The 20,251-nt window shown below is 45.6% G+C and overlaps 1 protein-coding gene and 1 pseudogene across 4 annotated transcripts in view; both read right to left on the bottom strand.

Moving 5' to 3' along the window:
- The window catches only part of NSD2 (nuclear receptor binding SET domain protein 2), a 95,453-nt gene that overhangs the window by 51,167 nt on the left and 24,035 nt on the right, over positions 1 to 20,251 (bottom strand). For all 4 annotated transcript variants that reach the window (XM_055139267.1, XM_055139269.1, XM_055139270.1 and 1 more), the window contains exons 2-3: positions 4,308 to 4,933; positions 1,216 to 1,378 (exon numbers count right to left, since the gene is read on the bottom strand). In XM_055139267.1, the coding sequence (XP_054995242.1) occupies positions 1,216 to 1,378; positions 4,308 to 4,904 (760 nt within the window). In that variant the 5' untranslated portion in view covers positions 4,905 to 4,933. The remainder of the gene's footprint in view (positions 1 to 1,215; positions 1,379 to 4,307; positions 4,934 to 20,251) is intronic.
- On the bottom strand, positions 10,963 to 13,591 carry LOC129404905 (uncharacterized; annotated as a pseudogene).

Genomic DNA, 20,251 nt, shown 5'->3' with positions numbered 1-20,251 from the left:
GTCTCAAATAGTTATCTATATACCAACATACATATCAGCACTACTTACAATTTCTATAATGTGAAGCAAGCCAAGGGTTGGATTAAAAGATGGGAGCCAAAGAGATAGTACAGCAAGCAGGGCATTCACCTTGCACGCTGCTAGCTGACCCAAATTCAATCCCCGGCACCATGCTGGGTCCCCCAAGAAACAGCAGGTGTGACCCCTGAGTGATCCCTGAGCAAAGCTAGTTATAGCCCATAAATAAACCAAAAAAGGAAAATAAATTAAACATATATTGACATAAATTTTTATTGAACCTTAAAAAGGGAGGAAATAACATGCTACAAAATAGATGAACTTTGAGAGCACCAACCCAAGTGAAATAAGCAAGGCACAAAAGGACAAATATAACATGATTTCATTAAATACCCAGAATACTCAAAATCCTAAAGACAGGGAACAGGTAGTGAGTGCCAGGAGGAGGGTATGAGGCAAGAGGAGATGCTGTTCAGTAGACAGTGAAGAGCAAAAGGATGGACTCTAGCGCCGAGCAAGCAATCATATGAATGTACTTATATGTGTACTTTGAATGATACACTGAAAAAAGGGTAAAGTAGAGGCCAGGGCAACAGTACAGGAGGTAAGGCATTTGCCTTGCATGCAGCTGACCTGGGTTCAGTCCCTGGCACTCCATATGATTCCCTGAGCATCACCAGGTGTGGCCCAAAAACAAAAAATGAAAAATGGGCAAACTGGTAAATTTGTTGTGTGTTTAACACAATTCTTGATGGTTTTGGTTTTGGAGCCGTATCTGGCAGAGCTCAGGGCTGACTCCTGATGGACTTAAGAGGACCAGATGGGTGCTGGGGACTGAACTCAGATCGACTTGGTACAAATCAAGCACCTTTCCTGCTGTGCTACCTCTCCAGCACCTTAACACGATGCTTAAAGAAAAGAAGGGCTAGAGAGAGTACAGGGGTTAAGGTGCTTGCCTTGCATGCAGCCAACCCTAGGTTGGCCCCCAGCATCACATATGGTCCAAGCACTGCCAGGGATCACTCATCAACAGAGCCAGGAAGAATCCCTGAGCACTGCAAGATGTGACCCCAAAGTTCCCCGCAAAAGAAGGTTGGACAATACTAGGGCTGTTTAAGGAAGAATAAGAACAAGTTTGGAAATAAGAAAGACTAAGTGCATGAAACAAAGACGAAAACCAGTCCCCAAACTCAATACCTTTAAGTTTGGTGTAGCTGTGAAGGAGAGGATCTGCAGAAACCATGCATGGCCACCAAGGATAACCGGACACTTTGGACCACACCAAATCACCCACATTGTATTTCAACAAGTGGTCTTTATCTCCTGTAGTATTTAGACAGGACTCTTTCTTAGACGGAATCTGAAAATGAACAAAAGATGTTTGCTAATATATCCACTAACAATTCCTATATTCAGCCTCTCACCATTTAAGACTTAAGAGAAATCAAACTAAAGGCTTGAAATACACAAACATGCACTTCAAAAGCAGGAAGCTGTTTTTCCTCACTCATTTTTACTGAAACTCTCTTGCATTCAGCTAACGGGTCAGCACAGAACCTGGCACATGGTAGGAGTCTGACATTAGAACCACAATGGTATAGTCTTTTTCGTCTGCTGGAAGGGTGCATTGCTCAACGAGTTGAAGGACGTCCAGGGACAGGACATCAGGAAGGGCATTTATTTGTCTTGCATGGGGCCAAACTGGGTTCGATCCCCAGGATCCTATGGCCCTCCAAAGCACTGACAGACAGGAACGATTTCTGAGTGCAGAGCCAGGAGTAACCCCTTGTTTGGCCATACCCCCATCCCCTCCCAAAAGAAAAGTGTCCATAGAACTCTACAACCTGGGACCAGAGTGATAGTATAGCGAATAGGGCAACTGCCTTGCACATGATGCCTAGCACCCCATATGGTCCCCCTGAGTACTCAAAAGCCAAAAATAATGCTACACCCACAGGCATAACCATCCTGTACCTCAGCCACATGCCCGTCAATTCTCTAGAAGACACACATCAACCAATGCAGCGAGAAATCAGGAAGGTGTAGTGTGTTCCAAATACTTTTTATCTAAATCCTGTAAGTCCTGGCACTTCTCATAGCTAAGCTTCTCCACCTTCGACAGCTGAAGGCTAACAGGGGACCAGCCTCCCTGCGCCAAAAGGACAGTCAGCATGTGAATTCCTGAACCTTCCCATAGAGTTCAAGTCACTTGGGCAAAACACTGGGCTTGTTTGGGTCTTTGTTTCCTCATCTTGAAACCAAGAAGAACCTCGAACTCTCACTGGCTGTTGCCAAGGCCCATGTGTAAGACAGTAAAGGCCAGCATGTAAACACCTTCATTTCACATGAACATCTGTAAATTTAAAAAAAAAAGAAAAGGAAAAGAAAAAATTGGGCGGGGAGGGGGTGTTGAGCCATACCCAGCAATACTCAGGACTTAGTCCTGGCTCTGCGCTCAGGAATTAGTCCTGGCAGTGCTTGGAGAACCCTCTGGGGTGCCAGGGATTGAAACTGGGCTGGCAGCATGCAAGGCAAACACCCTATGTGCTATGCTGTCACTCCGGTCCCTATGAAAAAAACTTTAATTCTCAGATTGGTCCACAGTATCCCAGTTTTGTTCACTGTGCTACCTAAAACACATCACAACCTCACGAGGATGAGTATCATTATCCCCCTCACCTTATGATAGAATACTTAGGCGACTTACCCAGGTTATAACAAACCCAAGTGGTAGTGCAAGAAATAATGGGCATCAGCCTCTTTCTTCCTCTATGGAAGACGTGCACAATGGCCAGAAAGCTTCATACACTATACTACCATCCAGCCTGGTAACCCTAAACAGGTGTCTTGAAATTCTGCCATTATCAGACTCTGATAATGGATTCTGCTTGCACTGCCTCACGCCTGGGCTTGAAAGGGTAATGAGAGTGCTAATCAAGAGCTGGACCTGGGTAATCAGAGAATTCTCACTCTCCCCCCTTAGCTTTAGGATATGTCCTCTGCTTGCCTGTCCTCCTCCCAGAATTTGCCCAAAGACAATTCTCACACAGTACCCATGAGAGAAAATGTGTGGTGGAGACAATCTAGACAGAGCATATGTCCAGTTAAAGCCTCTATATAAGCCTTTAAGATCTGGCCAGAGTGGCAAGATACACAAAACTTTGCCTGTGGCTGCCTAATAAATATCCTTGAAAACTGTCCTGTAGGTTACTGCCACAGACTCAAAAAAAAAAAAAAAAAGCCATCGTATGTATATGCTTGCCTTGTCTGTGGTCGACTCCAGTTCAATACACGTCCGGCGTTCAAAGCTCGGGTGAACACGGAGGCTGTATCGCCCTCCTTCCCCAGATACTCTCTCTATCTTATACTCACTGAATTTTACTCATACTCCATAGAACGTTTCAAACATGGTGACATAAATGACATTCTTCTGTCATTAAGGGACAGTTTTGGGGGCTGGAGCAATAGTCCAGTGGGTAGGGCACTTGCCTTGCACATGGTTGACCTAGGTTTGATCCCGGCACCCCATATGGTGCCCCAAGCACCGCCAGAAGTGATCCCTGAGCACAGAGCCAGGAGTAAGCCCTTAATCACTGCTGGATGTGACCCAAATTCAAACCAAAACGAAACAAAAATAGGGTCCTTCTCCCAGCCACTGATGAGTAAACACATCTTCACAAGAGTCAAGTGCGGGTTCTGCACTAGATAGGAACCTGCCAGGGCACCTCAGAGAAATCAGGTAGTGGGAAGGACAGCAAGACACAGCCTGCTTACAATCCACAATGGGCACAGGCTCTAGGGTCACAAAAGCTCAGGAGATGGCTCTAAGGGTGACGGCATACAGAAGGCCCAGTTCAATCTTGGTGCCTGGTGATCCTCTAAGCACCAACCAAGAAGGGCTCCCAGCTGGGAATCACCACTCAATAGTCTGGGCGGACTCCCCGCACATTGCAAAACAAAAAGCTGCTCTTTGGAGAAAAGATTCATCACAGCCTTTAAAAGTTGGACAGACAGGGTCAGAAACTGGTTTTTTCCCCTTTATGGACATTGTGATTTTGAACATTCAGTTCTTCAGGTCTCCCATCTGGCTTGGCAGCAGCAGTGAGGCTTAAAGGAAGCAAGAGTGGATGATGGGTGACCCTGAAACCCAAGTCATGGCCCCAGCTTCATCATCATAGCTCTGTGCCCAGGGAAAGCTGAGGAGCACCCTAAGCTCAGGGAGGAGCCTGCATTCACCTCACACAGGCTATACCTCAGTCTCCCTTCTCCAGACAGCTCCCCACAAATACCTTTTGATCCGAGGGGCTGGAGATCTTGGATACCAGAGCTGCCTCGACAAGGCCCTGTTCCAGTAAGGAGTCATACTTGATGCTTCTCTTCCTGTTCCTACGCGCCTTGTTTTCTGGCTTTTGTGTGCTGTCTTCTGTCTGGGATACAGCAGCAGCGCTATCACCACAAATGGATGATTCAAAAAGGGGTTTCCCATTCATGTACGTTTTGGTGATTTTCAGCTTAATTTCTGGAGAGCCGTTTTTGATAGGGGTAGTGTTAGGCGGTGTCCCAATTCCTTTCATTTCCTGAGACTCAAAACGCAGCTTGGCATCATGAGCACCAGGTTCTCCATTAAACACCCGGGATGTTAAATCTTTCAGCTTCTCCGTTGGAATAAAGGGAAGTGCATCATGGCCATTAAACTTTTGCATGACCCCCTCGTGCAGACTGGTAGAAAGCTGTGCTTTGCTGAGAAACACAGAGCACTCACGACTGACTTCACAGTTTTGAGTCTTCCCATTTGTATTGCCAAGGATTTCTGGCGCCTGCTTCATCTTTATGCACTTTACAACTTTGTGAACAGAAAGAGGACTTTTTTTGATGCTCAATTCCATTCAGCCCAGATGCTTCTGTTCTTAAAACACTACAGTATTTGAAAAAGAAGAAAAAGAAACATTAGTACATGAAAAGTGCAACATCAATAATCATCCAGAAAATACAAATTCAAACCACAATGAGGTACCAGCTTACACCCATTGTAACGACTGTCATCCCTGATATGCACTGTTGGTTGGACTACATTAGTGCAGCCACAGGGAAAGCAACATAGAGGTTCTACAAAAACGTACAGAAATTATCTGATAGTTCAGCAATTTCACTTCTCAGGATTTATCCAAAGAAAATTAAAATACTAACTTATAAGGGCCAAAACAACAACAGGGTGTTTGCTTCACACGTGGCTGACCCAGGTTCAATCCCAGCACCCCATAGGGTTCATTAAGCCCCACTGGTAGCAATCTCTGAGCACAGAGCCAAGTTTTAAGTTCTGAGCACCACCAAGCATGACTCAAAAACAATCAACTACTAACTTACTAATTAAAAAAGATAATACAGGGGTTAGAGCAATAGCACAGCAGGTAGGGCATTTGCCTTGCACGAGGCTGACCCAGGTTTGATTCCCAGCATCCCATATGGTCCCTTGAGCACCACCAGGGGTGATTCCTGAGTGCAGAGCCAGGAGTAACCCTTTGCATTGCCAGGTGTGACCCAAAAAGCAAAAAAATAAAGAATAAAATAAAATAACACAAGATTCCATAGTCATCACAATACTATTTACAATTGCAAGTCATAGAAGCCATATAAGTATCCACCAATGACACTGGATAAAGATGGTAAGATAAATCCAAACACTTAACAGGGAATATGTATCCCCAGGCCCTCCTATCCTGGCTGAGGACACCAGGGAGAAGTTCAGAAACATGCCAAGGTCAGCAAAGTTTATGACCAGATTGTCCAGGGCCAGGGAGACTCCAATAGTAGAAAGCACATGCCTGGTAAGGTCAAGGCCCTAAATTCAATCCCTGGCACCACTGGACTGCTGAGCATGACCATGTCTCCTTGATGGCCTTTGGAGCACTACCAGGAGCACTGATCACCAGGTTTGAACACCAAATCCTCATGGTCACACCACAGACCTGAATATTGCCAGAAGTGACCACACACCTCAAGTATCACTGTAGATACTCCTCAATCTCCTAACTTCTTTAATTTTCCATTGCTTGGTATAGTATTAGTTGCAAATTGGTAGGACACATATGCACACACACAGAATCGACACTTAGAAAGTGAGAAAGCACCCAAATTAGTTCGACTTCATGCTAAGGAGAGTATCCTCACCTCCATCACCCACCCGCCTGAAATGGCAAGGACAAGGAGTTCTACAGGAACAGGGAATTGAATTTAGCGCCAGCTCAAGATGAACTGTCTGAAGCAACACTGCTGAGTCATACGTGACCTGCTCACAATGTGCTATGACAGATGCATGAAGCCAAGTACAGAAAGGGAAGGTTTTAACACCCCTCTAGGGTCCAGAGAGATAACCTAAGCCATAAGGTGCTTGGTCTGCCTACAGCTAACACAGATTCAATCCCCAACAACATGAATAGTACCAGAGTACTGCCAGGAGTGATCCATGAACATCAAGACAGGAGTAAGTCAAGAGCACAGCAAGGTGTGACCCAACCTGTCCCTACTCGCCCCCCCCCTAAAAATATAGCAGACCCCTCTAGCTAATGTGTAATGATGTGAGTGTGGACTACATAGCAATTCCATATAGTACACATACTACAATACCACAGGGGCACTGATGAAGGAACCAAAACCCAATGGTGGCAAGCAACAGGAATTGGAACCTCTGATGCAGCAGGGAAGGCAGAAGCCAACAGGAGCAGATACACAGAAGCTGGCAAGCAGCATAGGTCTGACAGTTAAGCTATTTAGGTCCAGCAACATGGGGCTATCTGGTGCCAGGGGCTGAACTTGGGGCTGTGGGTCTGATCCCTGGGATTGCCAGAGGTGACAGTGAGCACTATCAGGTGTGCATACCACCTCCCCCAAAAAATTAAAATATATGTAACTGAAAGGCACTAGAGGAAATCAAAAGCAAGGAAACAATGAGTAGGATCAGGTCCTAAAAGCAAGGAGTCATGGGGCTAAAGAGACAGTCTAGGGGAAGGCCCTAGGCATCCTGCAGACCTTGGTTCAAATTCCTGGCACCACATATGGTCCCCTAGTTTGGTCCCCAAGCACTACCAGGGGTCACTTGCAAGCAAAAAGTAAAAAAATGACCTGAGCACAGCTGGCTATGGCCAAACCTCACTCCCATCCCTCACTTGATTTCTTATAGAGACATCTATAACCTTACTACAGAACTGAGTTAACTGACAGAATGATAAAATGATAGTACAGCAGGAAGGGCACTTGCCTCGCATGTGGTTGACCCAGCTTCCATCCTGCCAAACATAGTCCCCAAAGCAAAAATAAAAAACATTGGGGCCAGAGTGATGATACAGTGGGTAAGGCACTGGTCTTGAATGTGGCTAACCCAGGTTTAATCCCTGGCACACCATATGGTTCTTGAGTGATCCTTGAGTGCCAGGAATGATCCCTGAGCATAGAGCCAGGATTAAGTCCATAGCACAGTTGGCTGTGGCCAGAAAACAAAAACAAGAATGGGTAAAATAGAATTGAGTTTAAATGGGGGGGGGGGGGCATTAGGGGGTGTATGGGACAGGCTCTTTGGGATACTGGTGGTTAGAAGAAGACACTATTGTTGGGGGTGTGGAGTAATATATACATAAAACTACCATTAACATGGGACTGGAGCGATAGCACGGTCAATAGGGTGTTTGCTTTGCATATGGCTGGCCCAAGTTCTATCCCTGGAACCCCAAGCCTGCCAGGAGTGATTCCTGAGGATAGAGCCGTGACCAAATAAAAAAAGAAAAGAAAGAAATTAGGCTGGATAAAGAGCCCAAATACGATGGCAGCCATGATCTCAGTTCTGTATTAGATCACATATGGTCTTCCTGACACCACCTGGGGTCACAACACCTGAGCACAGAGCCAGAATTAGTTCCTGAACACCACCGGGTACTCAAAAAAAAAAAATCAAGTGAGCATTGAAGTTCAATGGTAGAACACTTGTTTTGCATGTGTAATGCTCTGGCTTCAATTCCTAGGACCACCAAATAAAAAATAAAAATAGGTCAGGGGCGGGGTGAGACCGAATGCCACATGGTAGGGACGGAATCCTGACATGTTTACAATCATCAGGACATTACCATGAGTGAAATCACCAAAAGACCAATTCTGTGTAATCCTGCTCACAAGAGGTTGCTTGAGACAATCACAGAAAACAAATGATGAGGCCAGAGACTGAGAGGTGTGTGGGGAGTTGTTTATTGGAAGAGGTTCCAGATTAAAGAGATCAAAATTGCAAAACTGTTATGAGACACGTAAGGTAAGGTAAGGTACTTGACTTGCAAGTGGCAGCCCCAGGTTCGACCTCTGGTATTGCATATCATCACCCAAGCCTACCAGGAGTAACCCCTGAGCACAGAGCCAAGAGTAAGCCCTAAGCAAAGCCAGGAGTAAGCCCAGAGCACAACCTCCCCTCCCACAGAAAGTTATGAGGGCCAAAGAAAAAATAGTTTAATGTGCTTGCCTTGCATAAAGTCAACCCAAGTTCAATCCCTAGGCACCATTAGGAGTGACCCCTAAACACAGAGCCAGGAGTAATTTCTAAACACCTCTGAGTAGAGCACAAACCTTCCCCACCAAAAAAAAAAAAAGAAAAAAAAAACCCACTGTTGAGCTAAATAGCATAAGACATGTAAAGTTCAGATCATAAGGAGCTCAGAAAATTCAATTTAAAAGGGAATAAAGAGAGTAGAGCCCCAGGATTTACAGAACTATCAATCTGGGGCTGGAGGGTGCTTGCTTGCCTTGCATGAGCCAACTGGGGTCTGATCCCCAGCACCACATATGGTCCCCCAAGCCTTATAAGGAGTGATCCCTGAGCACAGAGCAAGGAGTTAGCTCTGAGCACACCAGGTATAACACCCCCTCACCCCCAAAAAAGGAACAATCAAGAGGCTGGAGCGATAGCACAACGAGTAGGGTGTTGCCTTGCACACAGCCAACTCGGGTTCGATCCCCAACATCCCATATGGTTTCCCAATGAGCACTGCCAGGAGCAATTCCTGAGTGCAGAGCCAGGAGTAACCCCTGTGCATCGTCGCCGGGCCAGGTGTGACCCATCCCCTCCCCCAAAAAAGAATACTCAAAAGACACAATTCATATACCCACCCAGAAAAGAAACATATGAAACAGAAAAGAATACTTGGGAATTAAGACCAAAAAAAATTCCCAAATCTGATATAAATTCACAGATTCAAGAAACCCCCACCAAATATCAAATAGGAAAAACAAAACCCAGCAGCATATCAGTCAAAACGCTGAAAACAGAAAATCCCAAAGTCAGGAAGAACTTCACTAAGAAAGAAATCCCTCAAGAATCAAAGTAAATGCATTTTCAGAGAAACATAAACTAGGATGCTGTTCCCAGCAAATCTTCACTACAAAATGCTGAAGAGAACCTGAAGGTTGAAGAGAACAAGCAAACTTTACTTTCTCTTTAGGAGGAAATGAAGACATCAAAAATGGTGAATTAGGGGTTGAAGTGATAACACAGCGGATAAGGCGTTTGCCTTGCACGAGGCTGACCAGGGTTCGATTCCCAGCATCCCATATGGTCCCCTGAGCACCGCCAGGAGTAACTCCTGAGTGCAAAGCCAGGAGTAAACCCTATGCATCACCAAGCAAAAAAAAAAAAAGGTGAATTCATTTGTTCCACTTAGTTCCTCCTACCATTCCCCCCCACGCCCCGCTTTTTGGGTCACACCCGGCTATGCAGAGAGGTTACTCCTGGCTTTGCACTCAGGAATTACTCCTGGCGGTGTTTGGGGGACCATATGGAATGCTGGGAATCAAACCCGGGTCAGCTGCATGCAAGGCAAACGCCCTACCCACTGTGCTATTGCTCCAGCCCCCTTCTATCTTAAAAAAAAGTCATAAACTAACGCAAAAGTCAAAACATTTTGAGTTATAACTTGATATAATATGCATGACAACTGCAACATGAAAGTATAAATAAGCCTAGACAATTGCAAAATTCTTACCTTTACATCAACACTAGAGTATGATGAGTTAATGGCATAAACACAAATCTATTTAGAACATACTGAGAAAATAAAAGTAACAAATAGAGTCACTAATAAAGGAAAATCAAGTTGTCGAAAAATAAAGTTTAAGAAATATTCACCAACAAAATCAGATTTCTGGGACCTGAGCAATTATATAACGGGTAGAGTGTTTGCCTGGCGTGCAGCCAACCCAGGTTCGATCCCCAACACCACATTTGGTCCCCCAAGCACCATCAGGAGTAATTCCTGAATTCAGAGCCAGGTGTGGCACCAAAACAAAACAAAAAAAAAAATTAGATTTTTGGGTTCTCTTAATTTTTAAAAAGGGGAGGGCAGAGTCCCAGAATCTTCCTGCTTCTTGACACCCAGAGCACTGACTGCCCACCACCACCACCACCCCGCCCTGCCCCGCCCCGCCATCATAAAGCTCAAAAATATGAGCAGCCTAACTCTGGATACCTGGTTCAGGCCTGTTGAGGGCTGCACTCCTCTCCTTGGTGGCAGCTGCTCTGTGACCCACATCACCCCTCACTGCCTGGTGGTAGGCTCTGAACTTCTATGTTGCTGGCCTGGTATACCTGACTCTGGACCCCTATCTTAATTTACACATGTTGATCCATAAAGTCTAACTCAGTCTTTTCAGTCACAATATTTAAATTTGGACTGGAGCAATAGAGCAGTGGTAGGGTGTTTGCCTTGCATGCAGCCGAACTGGGTTCGATTTCTCTGTCCCTCTCAAGAGCCCGGCAAGCTACAGAGTATCCCGCCCTCATGGCAGAGCCTGGCAAACTACCTGTGGCGTATTCAATATCAAAAACAGTAACAAGTCTCACAATGGAGACGTTACCGGGGCCCGCTCAAGCAAATCGATGAACAACAGGAAGACAGTTCATCTTGAATACTTGTATTACTTGTCATCCCATTGATCTTCGATTTGCTCGAGCGGGCGCCAGTAACATCTCCATTTGTCCCTATCAAAAGCTAATGCAGCCCAATGATATCTGCTTGCTCCAGGAACAGGAAGAGCCTCAAATCGTTCATTCAGGGATTTGATGAAGAAATCTGACCATCTAGTTGGTGGGCGGCCACAGGTCTTCTGACATCCTATGGAATCCAGTCAGTAACAGCTCTAGTCCAGCGGTCGTCTCTGAATCGCATTACATGACTGGCCCATCTGATTTTTGATGCCTTGGCAAACGAGACAGCGTCCTGATTCTTGACCGTGGACGGAGGTCAGAACTCCAGATTCCTTCTCTCACTTGAGTGAGATGTGATACTCCTAGCATAGCTCTTTCGATTCCTCTTTGGGATACCCTAATAGCGTTCTCATCCTGTTTGCGTAGGGCCCAGGTCTCTGAGGCATATGTTAGTGCAGGAAGAACGGTGGAATCGAAAAGATGTGCCTGGAGTTGAAGTTTCTTCGTTCTCTTAACCACTTCTTCGACGCTCTTGAAGGCATTCCACGCTGCTCTCTTCCTCCTGCACAGTTCTGGCACCAAGCCGTTCCTCATGTTGATTTCTCGACCCAGGTACACATAGCTGCTGCATTCGGAGATGTTTGTTCCACTGAGATCAAATGGAGCTTTTCAGGGACCAGTTCGTTTTTCATGAACATCGTCTTACTGAGATTCAGCTGCAATCCGACCTTTCCACACTCGTGGTCGAAGTCAGCCAGCATTTGTGCCGCTTGGCTAATGTTTGGTGTTATGAGAAAGATGTCATCAGCGAAGCGGAGGTGATGTAACTGCCGACCATCTATCTTCACTCCCATTCCTTCCCATTCCAGTCGTCGCATGATGTTCTCAAGGGTGGCACTGAAGAATTTCGGTGAAATGGTATCACCCTGCCACACCCCTCTTTTTACATCAGTGATCACTTCCTTGTAGAATGGTGAGATCCTAGTGGTGAATCCACAATATAGCTCGCGGAGGATTTTGATATACTGAGTTTGAACGCCCTGTTTGGCCAGGGCTTCGATGACCGCCTCAGTCTCAACAGAATCGAAAGTCTTCTTTCAGTCAATGAACGTTAGACAGAGCGGCATCTTGAACTTTTGCGAAACTTCAATGAGTTTGATCACTGTGTGGATATGGTCTATCGTGCTGAATCCCCTTTGGAACCCGGCTTGCTCGCATGGTTGTCCTTCGTCTAGTGTTCTGCCTACACTATTCAGGATGACATAAGTGAACAACTTGTAGACGACAGACAGCAGGCAGATTGGGCGATAAGTGCCGATGTCGTGGATGTCTCCCTTCTTGTACAACAGAACCATCCTACTGGTTTTCCACTGAGATGGAACCTTGCATTCAGACAGAGAGCATGTGAAGAGTCGGGCCAGTGTACTGGTGAGTACTGGCGACAGATTCTTTAGGTGTTCGGGTCTGACCTTGTCCGGACCAGGTGCTGTTCGCGTCTTTACCAACGAAATGGCGTGTCGGATTTCAGAAGGGAGAACATTGGGGACAACATATCCATCCTGCGGAATTTGGTATGTGGGCAGGTGGACATGGCTGTCAAAGAGATCTGAGTAGAACTCATGAATAATCCTCTCCATTGCCTTTCTAAAAGACGTGATAGATCCATCGGGACGTCGGAGGGCAGGCATCTTGGTCTTGTATTTGGCGAAGGATAGGCGAGCGTTGCGAATACTTTTCCCGGCTTCTGCTACACTGGCCAACACTGCTGTTCTTCTCTCTTTGAGGTCTTCCTTTATCGCATCTCTGCACAGCTTTGTGAGCTCGGACGCTAGCTTGTGGTTGCCTGAGGCTCGCGCCAAACCATGTTGATGAATGAGCTCGAGAGTTTCCGAAGACAGACGTCTGTGGCTTTCTCACTCTTGGCATTCTTCGCACAGTCATGGAGGTGCTGAACCAGTCGATCGTATTCCTCATCGATGTTGTCAAGGACGGCATCTTCCCACGTTGCTGCAATAGTGCCAAAGAGCTCCCAGTTGGTGGTCATTCTGGGAGTTGCCTTCTTAGACTTAAATTTTGCAGACTTTTCTCCCCACTCTGTGAAGAACAATTTTGCACGAAGGAGACGGTGGTCTGATCCCGTTTGAAATTTTGGAACAACAGTGACATCGGTCAGGCAAAACCTTCAATTGAATATGATGTGGTCAATTTCATTGTGGAACTGTCCACTGGGAGACTCCCATGTCCATCGTTTAGATTTGGCCTTCTGGAACTGTGAGTTACCATGGATGGTCTTGGTCGACATGATGAATTCAGACAGTTTCTCACCCTGATCGTTCCATTCTAGGTTATGTGTCCCAATGTGGAGTTCTTCGGGAGACCTTCTCGGACCTATCTTGGCATTAAAATCACCAACAATGATCTTGTAGAAGGTGTGGTCTTCTTTATAGAACTTCTCTAGTTCCATGTAGAACCTCTCAATTTCTTCTTCATTGTAGTTGGAAGTTGGTGCATAGACAACAAAGACAGAAACTGCAGGCAGTGAGCCATATCCACTACCCAGCCACCACCACGCTCCAGGCCGCTCTCCGAACACTTGGGCCGAACCTCACGCACGAGTGAAGCCCCAAACAACCAGGTAAGCAAAACTTTTCGACCTTGAACTCTAGGTTCAACGAGACCTGGAAACAAGATCCTCTGTCTGGGGGCCGGAGCGATAGCACAGCGGGTAGGGCGTTTGCCTTGCACGCGGCCGACCCGGGTTCGATCCCCGGCATCCCATATGGCCCCCCAAGCACCGCCAGGAGTAATTCCTGACTGCAGAGCCAGGAGTAACCCCTGAGCATCGCTGGGTGTGACCCAAAAAGAAAAAAAAAAAAAAAGATCCTCTGTCTGCCTCCTCCAATTTCCGGCATCTGAGGGAGGGGTCCACCCTACCCAAGCCAGATAAATATCTCACTGGCCGACCCCCACTACATCCACTACCCAGCCACTGCCACGCTCCAGGCCGCTCTCTGCACATACCATAAGACACTTAATACCCATTATTCCCGCACCATATTTGATAGGTTTAAATTTGGTATGAACCATGGTAACAACTCTAAGGGTAATTGGAGGCCGCCCTAAAAGCCTCCGTACCTCTCAGAGAGCCCAGCAAGCTACCGAGAGTATCCCGCCCACACAGCAGAGCCTAGCAAGCTACCCGTGGCATATTCGATATGCCAACAACAGTAACAACAATTGGCCTCATTTACCTGTCACCGAAAGAGCCCCCAATACGGCAGCGTTAAGAAAGGTGAGCAAGGGGGCTGGAGCAATAGCACAGCGGGTAGGGTGTTTGCCTTGCAAGCAGCCAACCCAGGTTCGATTCCCAGCATCCCATATGGTCCCCTGAGCACCGCCAGGAGTAATTCCTGAGTGAAGACCAGGAGTAACCCCTGTGCATTGCCAGATGTGACCCAAAAAGCAAAAAAAAAAAAAAAAGAAAGGTGAGCAAGGAGAGACTGAAAAAAATCTCAGGAAGGAACTAGACTGCCAAAATGAAGAAAGACTAAAATGATTGTCTGTACTTTCAACGCACATACGCTGGCATCAGAAGCATCCATCAAGGACCTGATGGTGCAAGCACAGAAGATCAAGTACGACATCACTGGTCTGACCGAAACGAGGAGACATCAATCACATGACGCCATTTTCGACACTGGAGAAGAATTGTTCCTCAGAACATGTGACAACAGAGGCGTTGGTGGCATTGGTGTCCTTGTCAACACGAACTTGGCCATGAGCATCGATTCATTCAAATGCTAACAATCCGAATTGGACGATTACACTTGAATGGATGTGGCTCACTGTCTTGAATACAATGCTACTATTTAAATTATTCCAGAAGACAGAAAATAAAAAGTTTCTCAACCCTTAGTATCAGGTTAACTCTCACACAAAGCCAGAAAACAAGTGCCCCCCAAAAGAGCTTCAGACCAAGATCAGTTTGACTATGGCTACAAAACAAATTATAAAACAGAAACAAATTTGTTATTACCATAGTGAAATAAGAACATTGCAGCCAAAAGAGCTCATCCAAAAAAGATTCAAAATCAGCACTCCAGTAAATATCTACAACAATATAATACAGAAGATTTCTGGAGAAAGAAGTCAAAATTAAATATATCTATATATTTGGTTAAAGCTAAGTTATCTGTTTAATGCAAAGCAAGAGTATGACCCTTTCTGGTCCAGAAATGAAGAAGAAACAGTAAGCCGTATAGGGCACAGGTTGCCAGGGCAGGACTCTGGGTTACAAGCAACACAGAATCAGAACCCGAAAGAGAGAAGCAGGGCAAGGACCCTCTAGCCTTGTCAGGCCACGGCTGCGCTGATTCTCAGCCTTCTTAAGAACCAGCTTCCCCCTCACACTCAGCACATTAAGCGCACAGTGTCTGCTGTCAGTGCTGCCATCATCTCAAACTCACCACTGGTCCTAGGCTGGGCTTGAAACAAATCTCTACCAGAGCCAGTTTTGAGAACAGTCCTCAAGCAATCTGCTTCAAAGGCCAGAAAGAGAATACAGTGAACATGGCATTTGCCATACACATGGCCAACCCAGGTTCAATCCCCAGCACCTCATACGGTTCCCCAAGCCTCACCAGGAATGATCTCTGAGCACGGAGCCAGGAGTAAATCCTGAACACAGCCAGGTGTTGCCCAAAAAGCAAAAAAATAAAGAAAGAAAAAGATCTGCTTCAGAAGGTCTTGGTGCCCTAAATCTACTTGAGCAAGAAATATGTAACATGGGTTGAGAATAAGCAAGCCTTGGTAAAACCCTACACCAAGGCAACTTGAAAACTGCTCAGAGGACCAAGAAGCCTAGAAGATATACTGCCAAAGTGAGTGAGGGAGCAGACAAACCCATCACAACCCACAGACCCATCACCGTGTGGAGAAGCTCAGAAAAGGGCAACATGGAAAGTCTGGCATGGAATGTAAGCAAATGACTTTTTTTTCTGTTTTCTTTTCTTTTTGGGTCACACTTGACGATGCACCAGTGTTACTCCTGGCTTTGCACTCAGGAGTTACTCCTGGCAGTGCTCGGGGGACCATATGAGATGCTGGGAATTAAACCCTGTTCAGTCACATGCAAGGCAAACAAATGCCCTACCCACTGTACTGTCGCTCCAGCCCCAGAAACAAATTATTTTTGCATGGCTGGAAGACCTGGAAAATAATCACAGACAGGGGCTGGAGCGATAGCACAGCGGGTAGGGCATTTGCCTTGCACACGGTCGACCCAGGTTCAATTCCCAGCATCCCATGTGGTCCCCTGAGCACTGCCAGGAGTGATTCCTGAGTGCATGAGCCAGGAGTAACCCCTGTGCATCGCCAGGTGTGACCCAAAAAGCAAAAAAAAAAAAAAAAAAAAAAAAAATCACAGACACTGAAATTTTAAAAATCCAGTGGTTTAGTTGATAAAACCAGAATAAACAGAATTAAAAGGGGCAACACCATCCAAAAAACACTAGAGGATAAAAACTAAAACAAAACAAAAAAAACACCAAGGTGGGCTGGAGTGAGCCAGTAGTAACCCCTGTGCATCGACGAGTTTGACCCAAAAAGAAAAAAAAAAAAAGAAGAAGAAACAAGGCACTTGCTAATAAAGAGGTGAAAGCTACTTTGAGATTAGGAGACAAACATTAACTCTTACAAAAATCTATACCACGCCTAGGATGCTGGTATTTTAGGTACTGGTGTTAAAGGAAGGCATAAAAATATCCTGCCATCCTAGTTAATCCAAAAAGACATCAGAGGAAATAAAAATAAACACTGAAAAGGAAGAACGAAAACAGACTATTGTTCACAGGAGACATGGATCATCCATGCAGAACAGCTAAAAGAATTTTTTAATTCCTGAGTACCTGAAGGCCTGGAAGCTAGAGTGACAGGACAGACAGTAAGTTGTTTGCCTTGCAAGTGGCCAACCCAGGTTCAATCCTTGGCACCCCATATGGTCCCCTAAGCCTGCCAGGAATGATTCTATACAACAGAGATGGGAGTAAGCCCTGAGCACTGCTGGATGTGCCCCACCAAAAAACAAAATATTACATAAACACTCCTCAAATTATTAGGAGTAAATTGTGTTTGTTTTTGAACTACACTTAGTGGTGCTCAGGGCTTACTGCTGGCTCTCTGCTCAAGGATCACTCCTGGTGAGGCCGGAGGACCCTCGGTGCTGGAAATCAAACACAGATCAAGACATGAAAAGCAAACACCCTACCCTCTGTATTATCCCTCCAGCCAAATATTTTGATGATGGAGCAGAGGAAAAGCAAAGAAGCAAAGATCATCTTTATAACAAACAGTCCTGGATCAACAAGATACCCACTTGCAGAAAAAAAAGTGCATCTAGGGACTAAAGAGATAGTATAGCAGGTAGGGTTTATCCCACATGTGGCTGACCCAGGTTCGATCCCCAGAACCACATTATCATCCCCCCAAGTACCCCCAAGAGCAATCCCTGAACTCAGAGCTAGATGTAATCCCTGAGAACCAATGAATGTAGCCCAAAAACAAAAAGAATAAAAATAAAGAAGTGAATAGAGGCACAGTCCTTACATCCTTCAAGGAAATGAAATGAAAATGAATCATAGGCTCAAAAGTAAAATACTAAACTAGAGGACTCCTAGACTAGAACATAGACGAACACCTCAGGTTTAGAGGGAATTTGAGATTCAACTAAAGGCACGATTCATAAAAAATAACTGATAATGTGGATTTTAAAATAATGTTTTTAAAATAAAAACAACTGCTCTGGGACAGATTGTGTACGAGATTGGGAAGGCAAAGCCATAGTTGGGAAGAAAATATTTACAAATGATGCAAATGGTAAATGACTGCTCTCTAAAATACAGAGAACTCCTTAAAACTAAGCTGGAGAGGGCTGGAGCAATAGCACAGTGGGTATGGCCTATCCGGGTTCAATTCCCAGCATCCCATATGGTTCCCTGAGCACTGCCAGAAGTGATTCCTGAGTGCAAAAGTAACCCCTGGGCATCGCCAGGTGTGACCCAAAAAGAAAAAAAAAAAAAAAAAAAACTCTTAAAACTCAATAATATGGGCCAGGAACTATAGCACATCGGTAGGCACCTGACCCAAGATCCCTCCATAGCACCATGTGGACCCCCAAGTGGCTCCTGGTGTAGCGCTGGAGAGCCCTAGTATTGTTGAGATGGCCCAGATAACCCCTGGCACCCCAGGGCCTGAGCAGCACTGCATCCTGTGACCTCTGCATTGGTAACCACTGGTTTGCTTGGCTGAGAATTACATGGGAATCCCAGGACCTCATAAACACTAGAAGGCCCCAAAAATAAATTTTCTAAAAACCAATAAATTAGACAACAAATGATCAGATTAGATGTAAAACCAATTAAAAACTGCCAAAGACCACTGGCACATAACTCAACAAAGATTGTGTTCAGATAATAAATAAGGGAGCGGGGCCGGAGAGACGGGACAGTGAGTGGGGTGTTTGCCTTGCACACAGATCGATCTAAGATCAATCTCTGGCACCATATATGGTCCCCAAGCCCACCAGGAGTGATACCTGAATGCAGAGCCAGCAGCAACCTCTGAGCATCACCACGTGTGGCCCAAAAACAAAAACAAAACAAAATTAGGGGTTGGCGCCATAGTAGTGGATAAAGCATTTGCTTTGCATACAGCTGGTCCAATCCCTGACACTCCATGATACCCTGAGCCTCACCAGGAGTGATCCCAGAGTACAGAACCAGGAGTAATGCTGAGCACTGCCAGGTGTGGCCCAACAACAAAACAAAACAAAAATAATAATTATCTGAAAAAATGCTTCACATCATATGTCATAGGTATATGCAAATTAAAACCCAATTAAGGGCCAGAGTAGGTCCCAGTGAGTAGGGCCCTTGCTTTGCATAAAGTGGACCCAGGATCAATCCCTGGCATCCTTATGGTCCCCCGAGCACCAACAGAACTGATCCCTGAGTGCAGAGCCAAGATTGAGTGAACCCTGAGCATTACCAAATGTGGCCCAAAAACCAAAAAAATATAAGTAAAGCCCAATTAAGACATTACTACACACCTATTAGAATGTCCAAAACTGAGAACACTGAGAGCACAGCGCTGGGAGCATGTGGAGCAACAGGAAATCTAGACTGATTTGCTGGGAACACAAATGGTAGAGCCACTTTACTCATAACTACCCAATTTTGGAAGGAGCCAGGTGTCTGTCAGAAAAAAAAATTAATATAGAAGCCAGAGCAATAGTACAGCAGGGATGGTTGCTTGCTTTGGATGCATCCCACCCAGGTTCGATCCCTGGTATGGTCCCCTGAGTATGCCAGGAGTGACCCTGAGCACAAAGCCAGGAGTAAGCCCTGAGCACCTTCAGGTGTGCCACCCCCAAAAAAGGGAAATGAATGGAAAGTAAACTGTGGGTCATCCAAACAATGAATATGAAAAGACGCAGAGCTATCTTAAATATTATTACTGGCCAAAGAAGCCAATCTTTTTTCGTTTTGTTTTAGAGGCACACCTGGTGGTGATGAGAGCTGACTCCTGCCTCTGCACTCACAGGCAAACTCAAGGGACCATATGAGATGCCAAGGATCAAATCCAGGTTGACCATATGCAAAGCCAAGCGCACTACCTGCTGTACCAACGCTCCAGCCAAGACTCCAATCTTTTTTTTTTAAGTAGTTCGCAATATTTTATTACATTTAATATTCGAACACCAATCCCACCACCATTATACCTTCCCACCACCATATTTAGGATGTTTCCCTGAACCCCAACCCCTGCCCCAAAGCAAACCAAAATAGTTTATTTTGTATTGTCATGAAAACCCGCTGAAAATGCTACAAAAGAACGTGGAGGGGCTGGAATTACAGTTGTAGCTGTAGGTAATGCGCTTGGCCTTATATATGGCCAACCTGAGTTTGATTCCTGGCATCTCATATGGTCCCTTGAGTTTACCTGTGAGTACAGAGGCGATCCCACATTTGCCTTGCACATGGCCAAGGTCGATTCCCAGCATCCCATATGGTCCCCCAAGCACCATCAGGAGTAATTCCTAAGTGCAAAGCCAGGAGTAACCCCTGAGCATCTCCAGGTGTGACCCAAAAAGAAAAAAAAAAATAGAACAAGGAAAGAGTGTTCGATTTTCCTCTACCCTTAATTGCTCCAAAAACCATCATAACTACCATGATAAAGTCTGCTCACCCAAAGCATCTGGAGCAGGAACTCCAAAGATCACTG

The sequence above is a fragment of the Sorex araneus genome, chromosome 5, assembly GCF_027595985.1.
Source record: "Sorex araneus isolate mSorAra2 chromosome 5, mSorAra2.pri, whole genome shotgun sequence".
Taxonomy (NCBI): Eukaryota; Metazoa; Chordata; class Mammalia; order Eulipotyphla; family Soricidae; genus Sorex; species Sorex araneus.
The sequence above is the reverse complement of the archived record's forward strand: the minus strand, read 5'-3'. Positions and strand labels throughout refer to the sequence as shown.